The sequence below is a fragment of the Carassius carassius genome, chromosome 35 (assembly GCF_963082965.1).
Source record: "Carassius carassius chromosome 35, fCarCar2.1, whole genome shotgun sequence".
Taxonomy (NCBI): domain Eukaryota; kingdom Metazoa; phylum Chordata; class Actinopteri; order Cypriniformes; family Cyprinidae; genus Carassius; species Carassius carassius.
Genome location: NC_081789.1, coordinates 2,098,295 through 2,118,831, shown reverse-complemented (window position 1 = coordinate 2,118,831; position 20,537 = coordinate 2,098,295). Strand labels below are relative to the sequence as shown.

Below are 20,537 nucleotides of genomic sequence, written 5' to 3'. Positions count from 1 at the left end.
CACTGTGCAAGATTCTAAATAAATGAAATATTGGACATTTAAAAATATGTATATTTTTAATGAAATTATTATTATAATTAATGAAATTAATTATTATTATTATTATTTTTTTTTGTGATAATTTTTTTTATTGTCTTTAACAAAATAACATCCATTCAGACAAACTGGAAAGGGGGAGAAACAGACATATTATCAATAATTTACAATCTGAAAGATAAGAGAAAAGAGGAAAAAAAAAGTTTTTGGTCATACCTTTAAAAGGATTCCATACATTTTTTGTTCTGCTCCATTCTGCAGTTATTTGTCCTTGTCGTCTTGTCCTTGAATGAATCTCAGGCTTGTAAATTGTCACACACCTAATAACTAATCAGAACTGTCAATTATACTCACCCGGACACAATGGCACACTTCCACAGAAACACGTCTGTGACGACTTCATCAGCTCGTCTTGTGTGATTGGTGGGAGGTGTTGAATGTTAACTCATTAGCATCTTGATAGAGGGCACGGAGGTGATGGCAAGGGTTCAGAGTGTCATCTTCTAAAATGACCAGCGTCTTCTCTCTGCCAACAGCGTGAGCCACGTGACATCTCAGAAAATTACACTGGTAACGAGATCTCATCACATGACCAGCGTTCATGACAAACAAGGCAGGGTCTAATTGCTCAGCGTAAATGGATCCTGATTGCTCTGTTATTCAATTAAAGACAGTGGACAAGAACAGGTGGTCTCCTTCTAGCTGAGTCTTCTGGGCCACTCTGATTATGCTAAAACACTCAGAAAGTGCCGGATGACTGTCCAAGTCGGTTTTCACTCAATAGAACTAAAATGCTGGTTCAGATGCAGGACATATATAATTAATACTTCTGAAATCTCTTTTACACTGCATCGTCAAGTGATAAGCTAAGGGAGACTTTTTATGTTGCATAGGCTAAATACCAATTAGCATACATATATTACAGCCGAAAGGTCCTTATTTTGATTGCAAAACGTGTACTTTTAAATAAACACTGTGCCAGTACTGAGATATAATAATCTTGTAAATTATTTAGAGCAGGTAGTATGCAAATTAAGACACAGCCTTAAAGATTTGGCTAAACTAAATACACTTATATGCATGCAAGTTCTGGCAAGAAGAAAAGTTCACATTTTATGTATTCTGACATGGAAATACACACACACACACACACACACACACACACACACACACAAACACAGAAACAAAGAACGGCCCAGTTAAACAAGGTAATAGAGTGAGGTAGAGACAGTAATGAAAGCTGATAGAGGAAGAAAGTATTATATATATATATATATATATATATATATATATATATGAAAGTTATGTAAATCAAAAGTAATGAAAAATAAAACACTAAAAACTTATTTTAAATAGACCATTTTTTCTAAATAAAAGATTAATATAACTGTAAAACCTAAAATTAGACCTTGAAGTCCATAGAATGCTTTAAGTGAATTTAAGGATTACAAAATTGTATAGCACAATTTTTATTCGATTTCACATTGTGACCGATAAACAAAGTTAAATTAAACGGCCAAGATTAAAAAAAAAAGTATTTTGTCTAGGTAAATAAACAAAACTATAAAATAAATGTAAAAAATGCAGCACTAAAAACTAAAACACAATACAAACAATACAATACAAAAAAAAAAAAACAAAAAAAATTAAATGCTGCAAGTAAATGGCATCACTGCAATTAAATGCACCATACAAAAAAAAAACCATTATTATATCAAGATCATTTAACAGAATTATAAAATTTCTAGCATTTTAAAAGATAATCCTTTAAGTGAAAAAATAAATGTAAATAAGTTAAAAAAAGGAAATGCTAATACACAATTGCATATCTACTTGCAGAATTAAATTCTTTAATTAATATTGATATATTATACTGTAGGTTAATGATGTGTCTTGCACCCTCATTGTCAATATTTGGTATTAATGTTTATCATTTATAGTTTATTTTAATTACAACAGAAACTAAAGAGCACATCCTGTCGGCCATATTTGTTTTGAAGTGGTTTAGCACACTAAAACGTTAGTGTGACGCACCTACAGTCTCTATTTAAACTAATGACTAATGAGATTGTCCATCAGTCCGGCGGGAGATGAACTAATCCTTGCGCTTCCCCACAGCTGCTTTACATCAAGATCATGAAGACATAGTGCTAGCTGTGTAATTACTTCACAAGACCACAGCCAAACCAATCACAGCTGTCTACTACACAGTAAAGCAGAGTTTGAGCTGCACATTCGTCCATCTGTCTGTTTCTCCAGCAGATTCAAAGTATTTATACCTTATTTGTTCTTTTACTCACATCACCTGCTGTTTCCTGCCTGCTGCCATCAGCACACACACACACACACACTCCTAAACTCTGTTATTAATGTACTGTTTTAGTGAAAGTTTGCTGTTGAAGATTGCTGACGTAACAGACTCAGGCCTTATGGAGCATAAGAGTAAGAGTTCATAAGCTCTATTTATATCAGAATCTCCCTTGCTCTTTTTAAACCCATCAGATGCGACGCTGTATTTCACATGATTACGTCTCAGGGTTGGTAAATTAGGGGCCACAACGCTCTGAATCCAAAACCACCGCAGGTCTGTGAGCCATGCCAAAAAAATCCATATGGCCAAAGTCAGCTTAAGTTCAGAAAGTCCTTTTTGATGTACTGAGTTGAAAGAAAGCTGCTAGGAACAGTAAACTTTTCAAAAGTGCAAGATCAATAGGATGTGTTTTCTTTTTTGCTTCTTTCTAGATTTGATAAATGTGAAACTGTGCCGTCAGTCACTAATGCTTATCTTTTCTTTAAACCTTTTTGAATATGAAATATATACAATGTTCTTGACTGTCTAATCTTTTCATGTAAGGATGCAGAGGACACACAGGTTTCTTGTATGTGATTGTAAAAATAGAGTTTGTAGTTTTGTGTCTTACAGGCTTTTACCATGATCACAATAGTTTCCACCAGAATAATGCTACTCTTTTTTTTTTTTTTTTATAGAAAAACACTGGGAACTTGATTTATTATTGTTGTTGTTGTTGTAGTAGTAGTATTATCATTATCATTATTATCGTTGTTGATGTTGGACAACTTTTACCAAAACGTCTTATAAAGAAAAAAAACATTTTCTGTAAGTTTAGTAACTACTAGTGTGCATAATAATAATAAATGGTAATTTAATCATTTAAATAAATATATTAATATATAAATATATTGTGGAAGCTGTGTTTACTATGGTAAGTATTTGTGTCACTCTGAGCTACAGCTGTCTCTGATTCCTCCCAATATCCTCCAAACAGCATGCACAGCTTGCCTTACATTTAAAATCCATTGATTTTAATTGCATAGTGCCATTAAATGGCAGCTAACGGTGCGTTCTTTGCTAGCTCATGTCTGGCTGACACTGTACATCTGTGTCAGGCTCTGACAGTAATGTGTGGTGTAGCTGATCTGAGCTCAGTGTCACTAATATCTGCTGTGACTGTTCCAGGACGCTGGGCTTGTTAGTGAAGAGGCTGGAGAGGGGCGGGAAGGCGGAGCAGGAGGCTCTGTTCCAGGAGAACGACTGTATCGTCCGGATTAATAACGCAGACCTGCGCAACATCCGATTCGAACAGTAAGCCCCTCTCTGGAGGAGACGCAGATACCCTCTTTATGCTTGATCCTTTCAACCTCTCTGTCTTTCCACACTTTCCTGAGCTTTCAGTTTTCCTCAGAGCTTTGAAAGTCTTGCCATCAGCCTTTCATCTCATCTCTCTCTCTAACTAAACAAAGCTTAACATCTCTGTTTAAAGTTTACAGAAGTTGTTCGTGGATCGGTTGCAGAAGTAGAGGTTATTGTAAGGTTGATTACAAATCTGTCTCGATTCCCTTGAAGGTTCGTGCAGTGTGATGAAAATCTATTAAACTTTAACTTTTGTAGCTCAAAACTTTCTCCTCAGTTCAAAATGTCTATTTATTGACATTAACCTGCAAATACTTTTTCTAAATGTCTGTCATTATTGAATATATGAACTCATGTCCACCCACAATCAGACAGGAACTCTTTCCAACATTGAATTTTCCGGCTTTCCGTGTTTTCACTGTTATGCGATAGGAGGCACTATTACACATCTTCTGGAAGAGTATTGTATATCTAGATCAAAACACGGTGAAAAAGAAGCAGAACCAATAAATTGCGTGTGTAAGCAGATGCATATGTAAAATAATGTGGTCATCAAACATAAAACAGCATATGAATCAAAACTGACTAACCTTCCCAAATGAAATGCCGACCCAGAGGCGGTTTAGGTCTGAGCCAGCATTGGTGCTGTTGATGAAAGTGATCAATTGTTCTGAATCCCATCAAGAACAATCCAATTTTTCTATTTTTTTTTTAACATATTGCATGCTCAGACATTCATACAACAAAATTTTATGAGGGCCATGGACATTTTATGAAAATTATCAAAATGCCGGGGTGGTTAGAAACACTGGTGAGGAAAGAGTTTTAAAAAAAAGAAACTAAAGAAAGATCTAAAATCTTCTGAACCAAAAAAATTAAGGTTTGGGTGTTTTTGATTCTTTGAAGAGAATCGAGAATTAGTTTATTTCAAAATACATATGAGCAAAATACTCATACTCAAAAAGAGAAAGTGCTGTTGAAATAAACTACTTATGTATTAGCATTCAAATCATTAAAATAAAGTAACAAGAGCAACGTAACCTAATTCAATTAAACCAAAGTTAATTCAAATGAACTCAAGTATAAAAGTAGTCTCACTAAACTAGACCTTCAGAAGGTCTGGACCCTGTTGCAGCTTTCATTGGTCAAGAACCATTCAACAGGCCTTCTGATTGACATGTAAAACAACCAATCACAGTCTCTTTTGTTCAGCATCATGTTTAGAGGTGTAAAAATATAAAGTCAATGTGTCTACAATAACAGACTGGCATGCAACCAATAAATCATTCATTCAAGAACTTCATTTTCAGTCATAAAGGGGTCCCAGAAACCCTGTAGAATTCAACCAATCAGAAATCAGACATCCAGCCAATGGTTTGAGGCTGGGACTGGTGTAAAATCTTTTCTACCCACCTCTGGTTGTAAAGCATATCATGATAAACCTTATCCAATATATCTGTCAGCTCACACATGATCTGCTGGATTTGAGAAATTTGTAAAAAAAACAAACAAAAAAAAACAGGGCCCTATGGTTTCCGTGATGCAGAAAATATGGATGGAATCGCAGAATCTGGTCATAAAAATTTAATTTACAGTATAATGCGGAATGTCACGGAATATGCCACCTTTTGGATGAATAAGTCATAAGTAGTTCACTTCACCTAAACCAAAACGCAATTTGGACTAGTGTCAAATGCGCAGTTTTGTTTACTACACTCTTGACGTTTATTGTGTTTTCAGCTTCTGCCACCTAAATATATGAGCACATGAACACATGAATATAATCTCTAGAACTGCTCTGAGAGTCACTTCATGGGGAAGTCGTGGCCTGGTGGTTAGAGAGTCGGACTCCCAATCGAAAGGTTGTGAGTTCGAGTCCCGGGCCGGCAGGAATTGTGGGTGGGGGGAGTGCATGTACAGTTCTCTCTCCACCTTCAATACCACGACTTAGGTGCCCTTGAGCAAGGCATCGAACCCCCAACTGCTCCCCGGGCGCCGCAGCATAAATGGCCCACTGCTCACTGCTCCGGGTGTGTGCTCACAGTGTGTGTGTGTGTTCACTGCTCTGTGTGTGTGCATTTCGGATGGGTTAAATGTAGAGCACAAATTCTGAGTATGGGTCACCATACTTGGCCGAATGTCACTTCACTTCACTTCACTTCACATGAGCATTTTACCATTTCTTGTGAGAAAAGCTATCATCACATAATATACAAACAGAAATCAAAGGTCTACACAGCAACCTGTCAAAATAAAAGTTCTGTTTAACTTGAAGAAACTGTGACAGAAATATATTACTGAATGTAATGTTAGTACTACTACTACTAATACAATTATTATTATTAAATCATTATTTTCAAGTAATACAGTATTTACCAGAAAAAAAGTAAACGCACAACAGCATTTTTGAATAAAACAAACAAATAAATAAATAAACAAACAAATACACAAATAAATAAATGAACAAATTATTTTTCTAAATAAAATCAATTATTTAGATATTACATTTCATGAAACCATTAAAATTGAATAATAATAATAACATAAGAATATGGTAAAAAATAAAACTGAATTAAAAAGAAATAATCATATGGCCTTAAAAATAATTTTTTGTTAAACTTTTAAAAAATTGCTGGTAAATTTTGTATGTTTCATAACTAAAATTAATTAGACGTGCTTTTTGATTAATAACATTTAATTTAACCACTAAAACAAAGTTTAAAAAAATTTAAACAGAAAAAAATAAATAAAAATGGAATCCAGATAAACAAAGGGTTGGGTGGGGGTGGGTGGGGGGGGCGTGAAAATACAACTGAATTTGGGAACTAAAAAAACAGATTGTATAGGGCCTTAAAAGCAACTCCAAAAAAAAAAATTGAATATTACAGTAGGTGAGTGTCCTTCCACATTTATCATCAAGAGTTTCCTTTGGCCCTCTTGACCGGCTCAGCCTGGTCCAGATGATTGTACATGGATGAGAGCAAACTGATGAGGATGAGGAGAACGAATGGCCGGGGTTTGCCACAGGGCACAGAAAGGGCACAGCTGCGGGATCATTCATAATCTCATCTAAAACTAATTTACATACATCATTCAGTCCGCTTACACAAACCCAACACCACAAGTTAATTTCCCCAGTGTCCCAAAGCATTATTATGTTTTAATTGCTTAGCTATATTTTTGCATGAGGCCATATATATGTGAGAACTTTCGCCGCTAGTTTAAATACACAAACCCAACGGAGTCAAGGATTAAACTTGACCTTGTGAATTACATACACATTGGGTCGATAATGTGAGTGTAATACATATTAGATATTAGGGTCTTTTGTTCTTGGTATATATTGGCATCCCTCAGGGCTTTGACTCGTCGATTCGGTATGTTAGTGATCTGTAAACAAACTCACGGTTTCCATGCGTGCAAAGTCAATTCACAAGAGAGTAACGTTTTAATCTGCATCTGTGTTGTCATCTTTTTCTCGCTTACAGCTGCTCGATTCATACAGACCGATGTTTTCTTTATCTCACTCTCCCTCAGTTTCTTGATTGTGCTCCACATGGAGTTATAATTCATAACGATATTCTAATCTTATTGGATTGTTTGCATGGGTAAATATTTATCAGCGGTTGATCTAACTCAATGTAATGATGCGTTGATGGAGTCATTTATTATTCAATCAGACAGAGGGTGTCGCGTGATTAGCCGTGTGTCACCGCTTCGCTCGTCTGCACGTTCGTTTGGAGGTGGGGGGGGGTTACATTTGCATAAAAATAGATGGGCGGCCCTAAAGTGAGGCGCTGTTTGCTCTCTAGATGCAGAGATCGATCTAATGAAGAGTTTGTGATGGAAATAACTCACTCATGGTTCTTATGTGTTCCTCTGCTGTCTCATTGTCATGCGTTGGGTTTAAGTTTCTGGGTTAAACTATCTATATGCAAAATAGCAGCAGTAACCTTCAGCCCAGATATGTTTGTTGGTTGTTTATAGGAAAAGTTGACCAAAAATTAAGATTCTGTCATTGTTTACTCATGTTCATGTGTAGTGGCAGAAAATGCTTCTTTCTAAAACATCTAAAACCAACTTTTGGACTGGGCTGTCTAAGTTATATATAACATATATACATAAATATTCAATAATAATACTAATAGTTTTAGGTGAACTATTCCTTTTTTTCTATAAATAAAGAGTTTGTCTCTAATATGCATCAGTTACTTCTAAACCACTCCATCATATACATCATCACTTCATTGATTAATTGATTGATTTAGACTAATCCAGGTTTTTATTATTCCTTTTCCATGTGTTGTGGGTCTGATGGACTGCAGTTTTTGTCCTCCATGTGGCACACTTATGAAAACAGATCCCGCTTCCTGCCTCTAATTCGTTTCACTGCTTCCTCCCCAAGGCTTTGTGATTATGGAAATAGCAGATAATGTGAATTAACCTTGTTTCCAACTGTACTAGTACAATTAGCCAGCGATTAAGCAAGCTGACCTTTTGACCTCTGCATGTGCTCTGCTTTTAACAACCCCAGTACTTAGGATGAGCCTGTTCAGTAATTGACAACAAGATACATCCTTTCTGAAACGTGTGTGTGTGTGTGTGTTTCTCCCCTCAGGGCCCAGAATTTGTTCAGACAGGCTATGCGTACTCCACTCATCCTCTTTCATGTGGTTCCAGCGGTGAAGAAAGCCCAATACGAGCTGCTGTCTCAGAACGAACTGGGTCTTCAGGCTGCTCCGGGCCCCGGGGACAGGGCCAGTATGGTGGGAGGAGGTGTGGACTACGGCCCACGGAGAATATCCAAAGCCGAATTCACCCTGGGCTATCCCACGTTACCACACATAGCAAACTCATCAAACAGGACCCACATCCAGTCCTCCAGACCCTCCAGTGCTGCCTCCTCTGTGGGCTACTCGAAAAAGATCGGCCGCAAGTTCAGCGTCCAGCTGAGGAAAGGTACAGTGACACAAATCTCATCATACTGACTCACAGCACTTCAAGGAAACATGACCTTTCTTTGTGTATGAGTGCATTTACCTACTTCATTGAAATATCCACCATGTCAGATTTGCTAGCTAGAGCGCTGATGGGTCAGACCAGATGCTGCAATTTGTAGACTTTTTTGCAGAATTAATAAAATGTGCAGAAAAATAAACAAACAAACAAATAAATAAATAAAACATGTGTGTAACTGTGTTTGTCTGGAAAACAATGCATGGTCCAGTATTATTTCAGTATTGTTTATGTATTATTACAGTATTAATATTAATATTTTATTAATAATTTCATATTTAGTAAACTTTTATAATTTATTATTATTATTATTATTAAGCATTATTTTTGGAATTATATACAGCATTATTTCAGTTACTAGTGTTTGTTTACTGGTTTAGATTAGTTTAGATTACTAGATTAGTTAACAACAACAACACTGATATGGCCAACTTGTCATTTCAAACCATTGACTTTAATAATAATCAAACTGTAACCATTTTAGAAGCACACAATTCTATAGAATGCCATTATATGACATCATATATGACATTAAGATCTGTTTTAACTGAAATAACCAAAGACTTAAATTAGACCCTGATGTCAGATGCCCACTCATGCAGCATTTATTTATTTGTTAGTTTTCCTCTGAAGTAGCCTCTGTTTTCTGCTCTTTTAATAGCTGATGATATCTGTGCGGTGTATCTTTTCTGCTGTAGTGACTAGCATTGTGTAACTAATGCAGTTAGTACTTCAAAGGACTCTATCTGCTATTGTCAGGAAGTGCGGCTGCAGCTTCCTCTCAGACTCACGTATGGCTCCAAATCCCATTCGTTCTGCACCGCAGCTGCGTCTCAGCATTTCACACCGCGGGACAACTGCAAATGTCTATCAGAGATACCACAAACAGACACAAACGCATGCATGTTTATGCATAAACCAAGACGTCGGAGGAATATCTATAACCGTGCATGCGGCACAGCCTCTGATCTCGACTTGTGGTGGCTTTTGAAAGAAAACGCTGGAAACTTAGTGTTTCTCTGATGCTCTTTGTCACCCTGTCCTGGTTTCAGAGATGATGTAATCACACACTCCGGCTTGTTTAAATTAAAGAGCAAAAAGAAGTGTTTTTGTCAATGAGCTTGTTGCATTGGCATCTATTAGGTTGACGCAGCAGGAGAGCGAGTGGTAAAGACACAGTTAAATCCTGACAACAAATGTGCCTGGCTTCAACGCGGTGTGAAATATGTCTCAGGTTCGGGAGGGCTAGCCTTTAATTGAAAAGACAAGAGTGGGTGAAAGAGGGTGTTTTAGCTGCCGCATGCTGGAGTGTCTGGTAGGTGTTACTTGAGGGCATACTGTGTGTCTGTAGCCTTTTTGGGCTGTGATATTTATAGAAGAGAACACAACTGACTGTCCTTCCAGTATCTGGTGTTGTCGTAGTATTGGGATGCATCTTAGTGAAAAAGAAGTACACTTTGTCGTGGTTTTCAAAAACAGTATTTATTACAGAAATAATATTCTTTAAATGAATATAATGAAGTGTCAACTGAATGTTGTGTTTTCAGACAATTAATTGCATGTTAATGGCATTTAAATTCAAATGTATTATAGTTTAAATCTTAATTAAATGGAATAGTGGCTTAAGTGTTTTTTGATGCAGTTAAATAGGACATGTTTATATGTTATTTCATAATTCTGTTGTCTTTGAAATAAGGTTAAAGTGCACTGAAAAGCATTTTTGTAAACTATAATTTAATGGCATTAATGGCAATTTATTAGTAATATTGCAATTTACTTTAAATGTACAACACAAACTACAGTTAAAATTTAAATCATCTATTAATGTGCTTTAGTGTGTTAGTCAACACATCAAAAACAGTTAATTTCACATTATTACAAAGTGCACTTTTTAAAATTGTAATTAAAAGTGGGTTAAGAAACCATCATGAAAGTGTCTCTAACTTCACTTAAGTGGACTTTTATTTATTATTTACAAGATGATGATGATTAATACTACTATTAATAATTATTTCAGTTAGTTGCCAAGGCAACATTTCTTATTTCAAGGGTTTTCATCCAATATTTGTATTTTGTTTTATGATTATTATTATTATTATTATTATTATTATTATTATTATTATTATTATTATTATTTCAGTTTGGTGCCAAGGCAAAATCTCCCATTTACAGTTTTTTTAATCTATGATTTTATTTTATAAAAATAATTATTATTATTATTTCAGTTAGTTGCCAAGGCAACATTTCTGATTTGAAGGGTTTTCATCCAATGTTTTTTTTTTTTTTTTTTTTTTTTTTTTCATTTACATGCATCCAGCTACATTTAAGGTTCAAATACTTAATAACAGCTGTAGCTCTAGCTTCAGTCTCTCAGTCTTTGTCGCTTTTCTAAACTAAATTCATTCAACTACTTTTGTAGTTCAAGGGTTGTGGGTAATATTATCGGTGAAAGCATGCATATATGAAACACTTATTCTAATCTAGTTTACTATGTAGGTAAATTGGGACACAGCCCTGATTAGCAGGCCTCTGTGGAAAACACCAGTGCATGCTGGAGCCCTGAATCCCAACACTCTTCACTATCAGTCCATCTTCTGTGATTGGCAGAGATGGAGAGAGAGACAGGGAATGAACAAGCAGCAGATGTTGAGCGCTGTGGTTCTGGCACGCGTGCTGGACTGAGGGAAGAGCGTGTGGTACAGGCTAAATACAGCAGATCCTTCAGCGTTTACAGCACACACTCTGACAAACACCGAAGGCTTGCTCTCTGCCCGGGACGCTCTCTGAGTTTTGGAAATATTGAACCTTGTTGAGGCTGTTCAGTCCGTCAGAGCTCTCTCAGATTGCCTTCAGTTCCTCGGTGCCAGCTGAGAGATTTATTTCCTCTGGGCACTTTACCACCAACAGATATTGAAAAAACCTTCTAGATTTATGAAAAACAATGTTGTCTTTATATCAAATTCAAGTTTGATTCAGTGACAGGTGCTCTGCTGAAATAAAAAAATGTGTCTAATGCTGTTTATACTCAAGGTTTATTCTGCTGAAGTGACTGTAACGCTGAGTAGCTCACACTTTGTGCTTTTATAGGCTTTTTTAAACACATCAGTCAAAATCTAATGTAAAAAAAACAAACAAAAAAACATTTTATGCCTCCTATGACGCAAAAAGCTATGACGCTTTTTCTCATCTTCTTTTTCCAAATCTTTTCTCGCTGAATTTAAATGCTTGTAGTTGTGTTCCTGGGTTACATGATAACTCATATAAACTGTATTGTTTAATAATAATAACAATACTATCTATCTTTCATGTTGGTTGGTTGGTCAAAAGGGATGATCTTAAACTTTTTTTTGTTTTTTTGTTTTCAGTGGAATAAGTACTTTTATCCTGTTTTCACAATGTTCAGATATTTTAATTAAAAATAAGACATTGGTTATATATATGGATGTAGGGTTTTCTGTTCTCCCACTGGAGCTTCACTCATTTAAAGAGTCTTCCTCTTCCTTCCATTAGTCCATTTATCTTTTTTTGGGTTATGATAGTCTTAAAATAGTATTTTAAGAGGTCTAAGACCACACCGTCCTCTCTCATTTGTCTTTTCCTCCCTCTTTCTCTCTCAGCCTCTGATAAATTAATGGATTGCACAGAACATTTTCCTAATTTCTTCCTCAAGCTGTAATTTTCTGTAGGCCTATACTGCTTTACCAATTTTTTTTTTCTTTTTAGTTTTAAGAAGTTGGAACAGTTAAAAAGACAACCTTTTTTATTATCTTTCTTTCACATAATACAAAAAGAAGAAAATGAAAACCTGTGTAGAGACCGTGCCACATCCGTGATTAATTAGTGTGGGGCTATTAGTGTTCCATCCCTGTAATTACTTGATTGTAAGCAGTTAACAAGTGAATGTCCTAATGGCTGAAAGTTTGATTGTAGTAATTATCCATCAGGTGGGTGTTTGGTTATTGACTCTGGCTTCACTTCTCCTGGCTGTGACCGTATGTCTTGGAAGATTTATCCCAGCATCATAACAAACACAAAGCATTGAGAGAACAGCACAGCCACTGACCCCAGACCAGTGCTGCGGCACGCTTGTGTTTGGAACATGGGAGCTTGAAGTTTCAATACAAGTTCAGCTCAAATTAATGCTTTGTGGAGTAATATTCATTATAACCAAACAAATAAATAAATAAATAAAACTTCTGTGAAAGCTAAGTTGTAGTAGCTAGTAGTTTGGGGTTTATGACATGATTCCATAGCAAAAAAAAAGTTGTAAAACAGATTATAACTACACAGAAAAAGTTTACACTGAAATCATGCTAACACACACATTTTTTATATCTTGTAGCTGCACTGTTGAAACTGTATTTCAACATTTACAAATTGTTGAAATAGTATTTTAATTATTAAAAATAACACATTGGAAGTGAATAAAGCCAATTTATGGAGCTGCAGAAATACATTTCTGAAAGTGAAGTGAAGTGAAAGTGAAGTGACATTCAGCCAAGTATGGTGACCCATACTCAGAATTTGTGCTCTGCATTTAACCCATCCGAAATGCACACACACAGAGCAGTGAACACACACACACACACTGTGAGCACACACCCGGAGCAGTGGGCAGCCATTTATGCTGCGGCGCCCGGGGAGCAGTTGGGGGTTCGATGCCTTGCTCAAGGGCACCTAAGTCGTGGTATTGAGGGTGGAGAGAGAACTGTACATGCACTCCCCCCACCCACAATTCCTGCCGGCCCGGGACTCGAACTCACAACCTTTCGATTGGGAGTCCGACTCTCTAACCATTAGGCCACGACTTCCCAAAGCACCACTCTGCCCCGTGTGAGGCTCGAACTCACGACCTTCAGATTATGAGACTGACGCGCTGCCTAACTGCGCCAACGAGGCTTGTGGTAGAGACCGTAAAAAAAAACAAGTCTAAATTTGTTTTTCTAAAATGACTTGCGTTAATTCTTCTGTTAAACTTGTTTATTATTTCAGTTGTAAAGTTGATTAAATTATATATTTCTTAGTATGGCAGTTTTTTTTTATTCTTTTCGACATGTGTTTATTTGTTGTACAGTTGTTTAAATCATAATTTTTTGTATTTACAATGTCTGAAAATGAATATAACTTAGATATTTACCAAGAAATGGTTAATACCTTTTTTCAACCACTGAAGTTACACTAATCTGCATATTGCTTTCATATTTTGACTGTAATATTGAAACAGCATTTTAATATTTACAAATTAGCCCCATTCACTTCTCTTGTAAAGGTGTAGTTACTTTAGTCAACATTTGTTGAAATTTCATGGGTAAAAATGTCCATTGTCTCGTGTTAATAGTGAATCTCACGTATGAGAAGTCACAGAAATCACTTTTAAACCAAGCAGCTTTCTGTCAACATGAGTAAATTAAAGCTGTTGCAAAATTTTCGCCCTCTCATGAAGTTCCATATTGCACCCATTTTTATTGAAATGAATGGTTTTTGTCTGTGAAAATTTTAAAAATCTTAAGTCCCTCATCTTTTAAATGTCTTTTTTAACAAAAAGAGGCAGACGCTGAACTAAGTTTGTGTTGTCATGCCACAAGTGTTGTTTTATTGAGCATAACTTGCTTTGATGCTGGAATAGTGCATTTAACCTTTTGAAAAATTCCCTTTTCGGGCACAACCCATGAACACAACACATCCCAGATATGATATAAGCAAACTCAGACAGTCCTGAGGGCTACAAATGTGTCTCCAGATAAAAATACGTGTCCGGTCTATCAGTCTCTATATCTCCCCCACTGCCTTTTCTTTTACCATTACAGCTGTTGTTGGGATGATAAGGTCAACCTTACTGATCCCTGTGTGTGCCGGCCGTTACTCTTTCTCTGGGCTTCTCCTGCATCTGCCTATTTGTATTAATTTGGCCCCCCCAAAAAGGTCATTTTGTGGACAGGGAGCAAATTGCTGCGCATACCCTGCGCCTGAGCCTCTAACTACATTTTCCAGGATTTACTAACGTCTGTGGCGAGCTGTAAAGCTCAATTTGCCTGATGCATGTGCACATCAAGTCCAGGCTTTGAAGGGAGTTGTCCTGCTTCTGAATGAGGAAAAGCTAATGTCTACAGCGTGCGTTGTGGAGGAGCTGGTGTGACGACCGAAGCATGTCATGTTTGGGACTGCTAGGTTTGTAAAGCACATGCTTCTGAAACGCATGGGCTAAATCTGAAGTTATGGTGAGGTTGTGCCGCGCACACAGATGGATTTGAAACGTTTAATTAGGGTCTGTGCTGCCATATGCTTGGGCTTTGCCTGTGTAATTTGTATTTGTGTGCACAGGCGGTCATGGAAGACTGTTTTTTTTTTCCCTCTCTAAACTTAAAAGACATAAAAATATCCATCTGATGGATTTCAGATTAGTTATTAGATACAGTAGACTTGAGCAGGACTGTAATTTTATATGCAGTCCGTGTCAAATATAGAATTCATAAAACGTTTGCAACACTTTAGCTGTTTTTCAATGAAATTACCGTACAACTTTCATTCAGCAAGGAAATTGATCAAAAGTGACAGTAAAAGGATTTAAAATATTACAAACGATATCCGTTTTAAACAAATGCTGTTCTTTCAATCTTTTTATTCATCAAAGAGTTCTAAAAAATAAATAAATACAATTCATCACAATTTCCACAAACGTAAAGCACAGCACAACTGTTTTTAACATTGATAATAATCAGAAATGTTTCTTGAGCAGTAAATCATCATATTTTCATGATTTCTGAAGATCACGTGACACTGAAGACTGGAGGAATGATGCTGAAAATACATCTGAGCATCACAGAAATAAATTACACTTTGCAACACATTCACGTAGAAAGTATGGGTCACCATACTTGGCTGTATGTCACGTCACTTTCACATTTTATATGACTACATGATGTAACTTAAAAACAACTACTAAAAAAACTAATCTAAATTAACATTAAAATGACCAAATCACATTACAAAGTTATTCAAACTTAAACTAAAATGAAATTGAAAACTAAAAAAAATATAAAAAACTTAAAAAAAAAAAAAAACATAACAAAATTACTAAACCAAGAGATATTCCAAATCTTGTGAAAAAACAAACAAACAACAAAATATTATTAAATACATAACAAAACTACTGAAACCAACATGAAGTGAAAATGAAAACTGAAAATATAAAAATATAAAAATAAAAGCCTTTTTGGAAGTTAAAAATTTTCAAGAAAAGTTTAAATAATATGCAATATAGAGAATAATAATGATAAATAAATATAGAAAAGTGACATTTTACAACCCCAAAAAGGACAGAGTATCCTCTCAGCCTGGTCTATAGACAGGCTCTGTGGTTGATTTACACATGTATTGTTTGTTCTTTTGGTGTTGCAGGTCCGGAGGGCTTGGGTTTCAGCATCACCTCCAGAGACGTCCCAATTGGCACTTCCGCCCCCATATATGTGAAGAACATCCTCCCTCGTGGAGCCGCCATCCAGGACGGCCGTCTGAAGGCCGGAGACCGGCTGCTCGAGGTGAGAAAACCTGGAAGCTGTTGAGAGAACGAGTCAAATCACACGGCCTTCACTTCCTCTTCCTGTTCACAGCTTCCTGAACATTCAGCACCATATACAGCTTTTCTCATGCCTTTCTTATATAGAAAACATTCAGTATCATACAGAGGGTCCAATGAATTCGTTTTCCGGAGGATTTCCCCTCTTAGTCCCTTTTGCTTTGTCCATCAGAGGCAAGATATCCATTGTTTTCCTCTCTCCTCTGTGAGATGCACTTTCCTTTTTAGTTTGGGAGAGAATAAAACGTTAATAAAAGAGAATGGACAAAAAGAACTCTAGCTGATGGCTGATTTACAGTGACAGCCAATCAACAATGGCCATTTCATTTAGAAATGGAGCAGGACACCTGCAGGCTCTGATGCCAGATGCTACCGTGGAGCCAGAACATCATCCATTTGGCTTATCCCACCCTGATTCATCGCTTTAATGGAGTCGAGGCCTTTCAGAGTGCTTTCGCTTCACCCCATGCCTTTATGTTGCCATAGAAATATCAGGACAGTACTTCCTGTTGTCATGGTCACAATAATGTGACTGCAATTAATTGTAATGTTTGATCGGATATAATTACACAAAATCTAAGTAAGGTTTTATTTGTTGCTTTATTAAACACACTTTCAGATGACTCATATCAGCATCTGTAACGTCAGATTTGACTGCAGTGCCACTTTTGCAGAGGCCAAGCTTTTTAATATGATGCTGTGTGTGTGTTTGTGTGTGTGTGTATGTGTGTGTGTATATATATATATATATATATATATATATATATATATATATATATACATACTGTGTTTAGTAACGTTGACGTTATTTTTCATTATTTTATTTGTTTTTATTTTTATATTTTTTCCCCTTTAATTTCAGTTAAAGTTTTAGCAATTTTTTTGTTTTTCTCATTATTATTATTATTATTTTTTTTTTTTGTTTTTTATATCTATATAGTTTGTATTTTTTATTTCAGTTTTAGTTTCAGTTTAATTATAGTAGGTCAAGATAAAATAAATGAAAATTAAAGATATTGGCAACTAGCTGAAATAAGGAAAAGTTTAATAAAGATAATAAAGATAGATAATTAAGTTTATTTATGTTATTAATATTAGTATTAGTATTATTTTTATTTAAATTTTCATTTATTTCAAGTATTTAAAATGATTAGGGTTAAGGTTAACTTTTTTATGGTTATATTTTAGTTTTAACTATAATAACCCTGCAGCTAACTTATATAAATAAGTTGAATTACTAAAATCTGACTAAAACTGAATTAAAATTCATTAAATGTAAAATATATTAAACAAACTAATAAATAACAAAAATACTAAATACTAAAATATATATATAAATGCTGTAATAGTATGTAATGCAAAACTAACCTGTAAATAAATGTGTGTGCATACTTAAAAAATTATGCATTATGGGGCGGCAGTGGTTCAGTGGTTCATGTAGGTTGTCTACAAACCGGAAGGTTGGTGGTTCGATCCCCGGCTCCACCTGACCAAGTGTCAAGGTGTCCTTGAGCAAGACACCTAACCCCAGCTGCTCCCGACGAGCTGGATGTGCCTTGAATGGCAGACACCGCAGTCGGTGTGTGAATGTGTGTGTGAATGGGTGAATGTGAGGCAAATTGTAAAGCGCTTTGGATGGCCATGTGGTCTGTTGAAAGCGCTATATAAATGCAGTCCATTTACCATTTATTTGAAATTAAAGTGTTTGGTTTAGTGCATATGGTTAACAAAATGGAAAATATACAGTGACAAAAACAGATTTGTTGTTAAGACAAAAAAGCAATCTCTGGCTGTCAGATCTTTATGTTTCTGATGTTTTCTGTGTTGTGTGGCTGCAGGTAAACGGAGTAGATCTGAATGGTAAGACTCAGGAAGAGGTTGTGGCTCTGTTGCGCTCGACTCCCATGGGAGGCACTGTAGGTCTTCTCATCGTCAGACAAGAAGACACCTTCCTGCCCCGCGAAGTGGTGAGTCACACACTCCCACACACAACTAAATGTGCAACCATCTTAAAATGGCTTAACAATAGCCATAAATGGTGTCTTGATATCACACAGAGTTCATATAGCACCATGAAATGGCCTCTTCAACTCTTTCCCTGCCTCTGGCCTATTTAGGTCACATGTGTGCCATAGAGGCAGCAGCCACCCGCCTTAACTCATTTTGAAGTCATCATTATTTCCATAATAGATAATTCAGGAGTGCAGATGAACTCTGGGCTGCCTTGACATTTGTATGCAGATTTATTTACTTTTTTTCTTGGTCGACATTCCATAAAGATGTTTCTGAATTCACCCAGTGCTGAATGTTCCCATTGGCTTCTCTCAGTGATCTGTTGTTTACAGCATCAGTAAAATTCCTCCTTTGCACTTAGCAGGTTGATGACAGGAAGGCTTTTTAAAGTCTAAACCCTGATATATGAATGTTTCTAGCTATGCAAGCTTGATTTGTTGCAAAATGCGTCCAAAGACAAATTTGAATGCAATGCATGCTTTTGGTTCATTCATAAACTGACCATAGTTAGAGCTAATGGTTTTCTTCTACAGACAGTTGTAGCTCTTTTAGATCAAGAAGAGAATCATGCTGAGCAAGATAGTCCAAGTTAGTTATTGTACATATGTTTATAGCTAGTTAAAGCTAATTAAATTGTTAGCTACTAGCTTCCTGAATTTGCAGGTAACTATGTCTCCTATCAAAATTGCAATACAGATTCAATCAACATTGTGTGCTTTCATTGGGACTGTCAAGACAGGCTAATTGCAAAAATGTGTCTCTACCTACAATTTTTGCAAAAATTCAAAAACGTTCCTACAGGCCTACACACATTTCATCACAGTTTCCAGCTGAAATGAATAATAGTGGAAGTAAAACACAGATAACTTTTGTTCTTTTTTATACAAATTATGATTACAGCAGCAGATTGTCAATTACTAATGACTTAACTCCATGCAGTTCCTTGCACAATACTATAACCTCAAAACATTTTTACCACAGCACATGATTTGTATAAACTAATACAATTTGAAGTTTGTGTTGCATGACCAGTTCCATATATATATGGCTTTTTAAGGGAAGTCGTGGCCTAGTGTTTAGAGAGTTTGACTCCTAACCCTAGGGTTGTAGGTTCAAGTCTTGGGCTGGCAATACCACGACTTAGGTGCCCTTGAGCAAGCTACTGAACCCCCAAATGCTCCCCGGGCGCCGCAGCATAAATGGCTGCCCACTGCTCCGGGTGTGTGTTAACGGTGTGTGTGTGTGTGTTCACTGCTGTGTGTGTGCACTTTGGATGGGTTAAATGCAGAGCACGAATTCTGAGTATGGGTCACCATACTTGGCTGAATGTTACTTTACTTTCACTTTCAGTATTCTAATGTAGTAAATTTTCTCTGTAGCGCACCCGGTACAGCATTGCACTTACTAATTGCATTAAACACAAATCACAATAAGTCTTTAACAACCAAAGCTAAAAAGCAACTGTTGCCTCAGCATGTTAACAATATATTGTAAATTACGTTGCAAGATTCATGTGTTTCTATTTTACATACAATTTAGTTTTCAGAGAATCACCACAGAACTGGGTTGGATTATGTCTTTTTCATCCAATTGCACAGTGCTAAGGAATCTGCTATTTCTCTTAAAAGGATACAAAATACCATCAAGTACACACACAAACCTATCGAAGAGGCCAGCATGTTTTGATGTGTGACATCTTCATAGAGGCTTGAAAAACACATCCCCGGAAACGAGTTCAAACGCAGGCTGATTGATTTTGGACTTATTTAAGCTTAGGGTGATTGAGAGCGGGTGAAGATGTGGTTTGACTTCCTTTCTCTGGCTCCGGCAAGATTTGATTAAAGACACCATCATGAAGACACAGTTTCACCAAGTCTCCAGCTCCACCTCGTTTCTCATCAACTCCCCCTTAAAATGTGGAGTTTAAGACATCAGAACGACAGGGGTGGGAAGAGAGAAAGCGAGGGAAGAGATAAACTGTTGGATGCTTCATTACTCTTATTGTCACATTAACATTCAGGAGGCTTCGGTATTTCAACACACCCTATTCAGGCATTAAAGGATCTCAATAATCCATACAAGTATGTTCATAAAAATCAGATTACAAATGCATCGCTCTACTGCTGACAGTTATTGCAAATAAAGTGGAGAGATAGAGGACAGCGGAGGGTTATTGATGCTATTTTGTAGGTCTGGTGGTGGTTTAATATGATGCTATTGGAACGTTGTCATGTGAACCAATCA

At 36.4% G+C, this 20,537-nt stretch overlaps 1 protein-coding gene and 1 non-coding gene across 2 annotated transcripts in view; one reads left to right on the top strand and one right to left on the bottom strand.

Annotated features, from left to right (window-relative positions):
• The window catches only part of LOC132115865 (partitioning defective 3 homolog), a 471,004-nt gene that overhangs the window by 234,768 nt on the left and 215,699 nt on the right, over positions 1-20,537 (top strand). The window contains exons 8-11 of the mRNA XM_059524256.1: positions 3,515-3,640; positions 8,307-8,647; positions 16,103-16,242; positions 18,119-18,247. Coding sequence (XP_059380239.1) covers positions 3,515-3,640; positions 8,307-8,647; positions 16,103-16,242; positions 18,119-18,247 — 736 coding nt within the window. The remainder of the gene's footprint in view (positions 1-3,514; positions 3,641-8,306; positions 8,648-16,102; positions 16,243-18,118; positions 18,248-20,537) is intronic.
• trnam-cau (transfer RNA methionine (anticodon CAU)) lies at positions 13,530-13,603 on the bottom strand. Its single transcript has one exon. It is a non-coding gene; the product is annotated as a tRNA-Met (tRNA).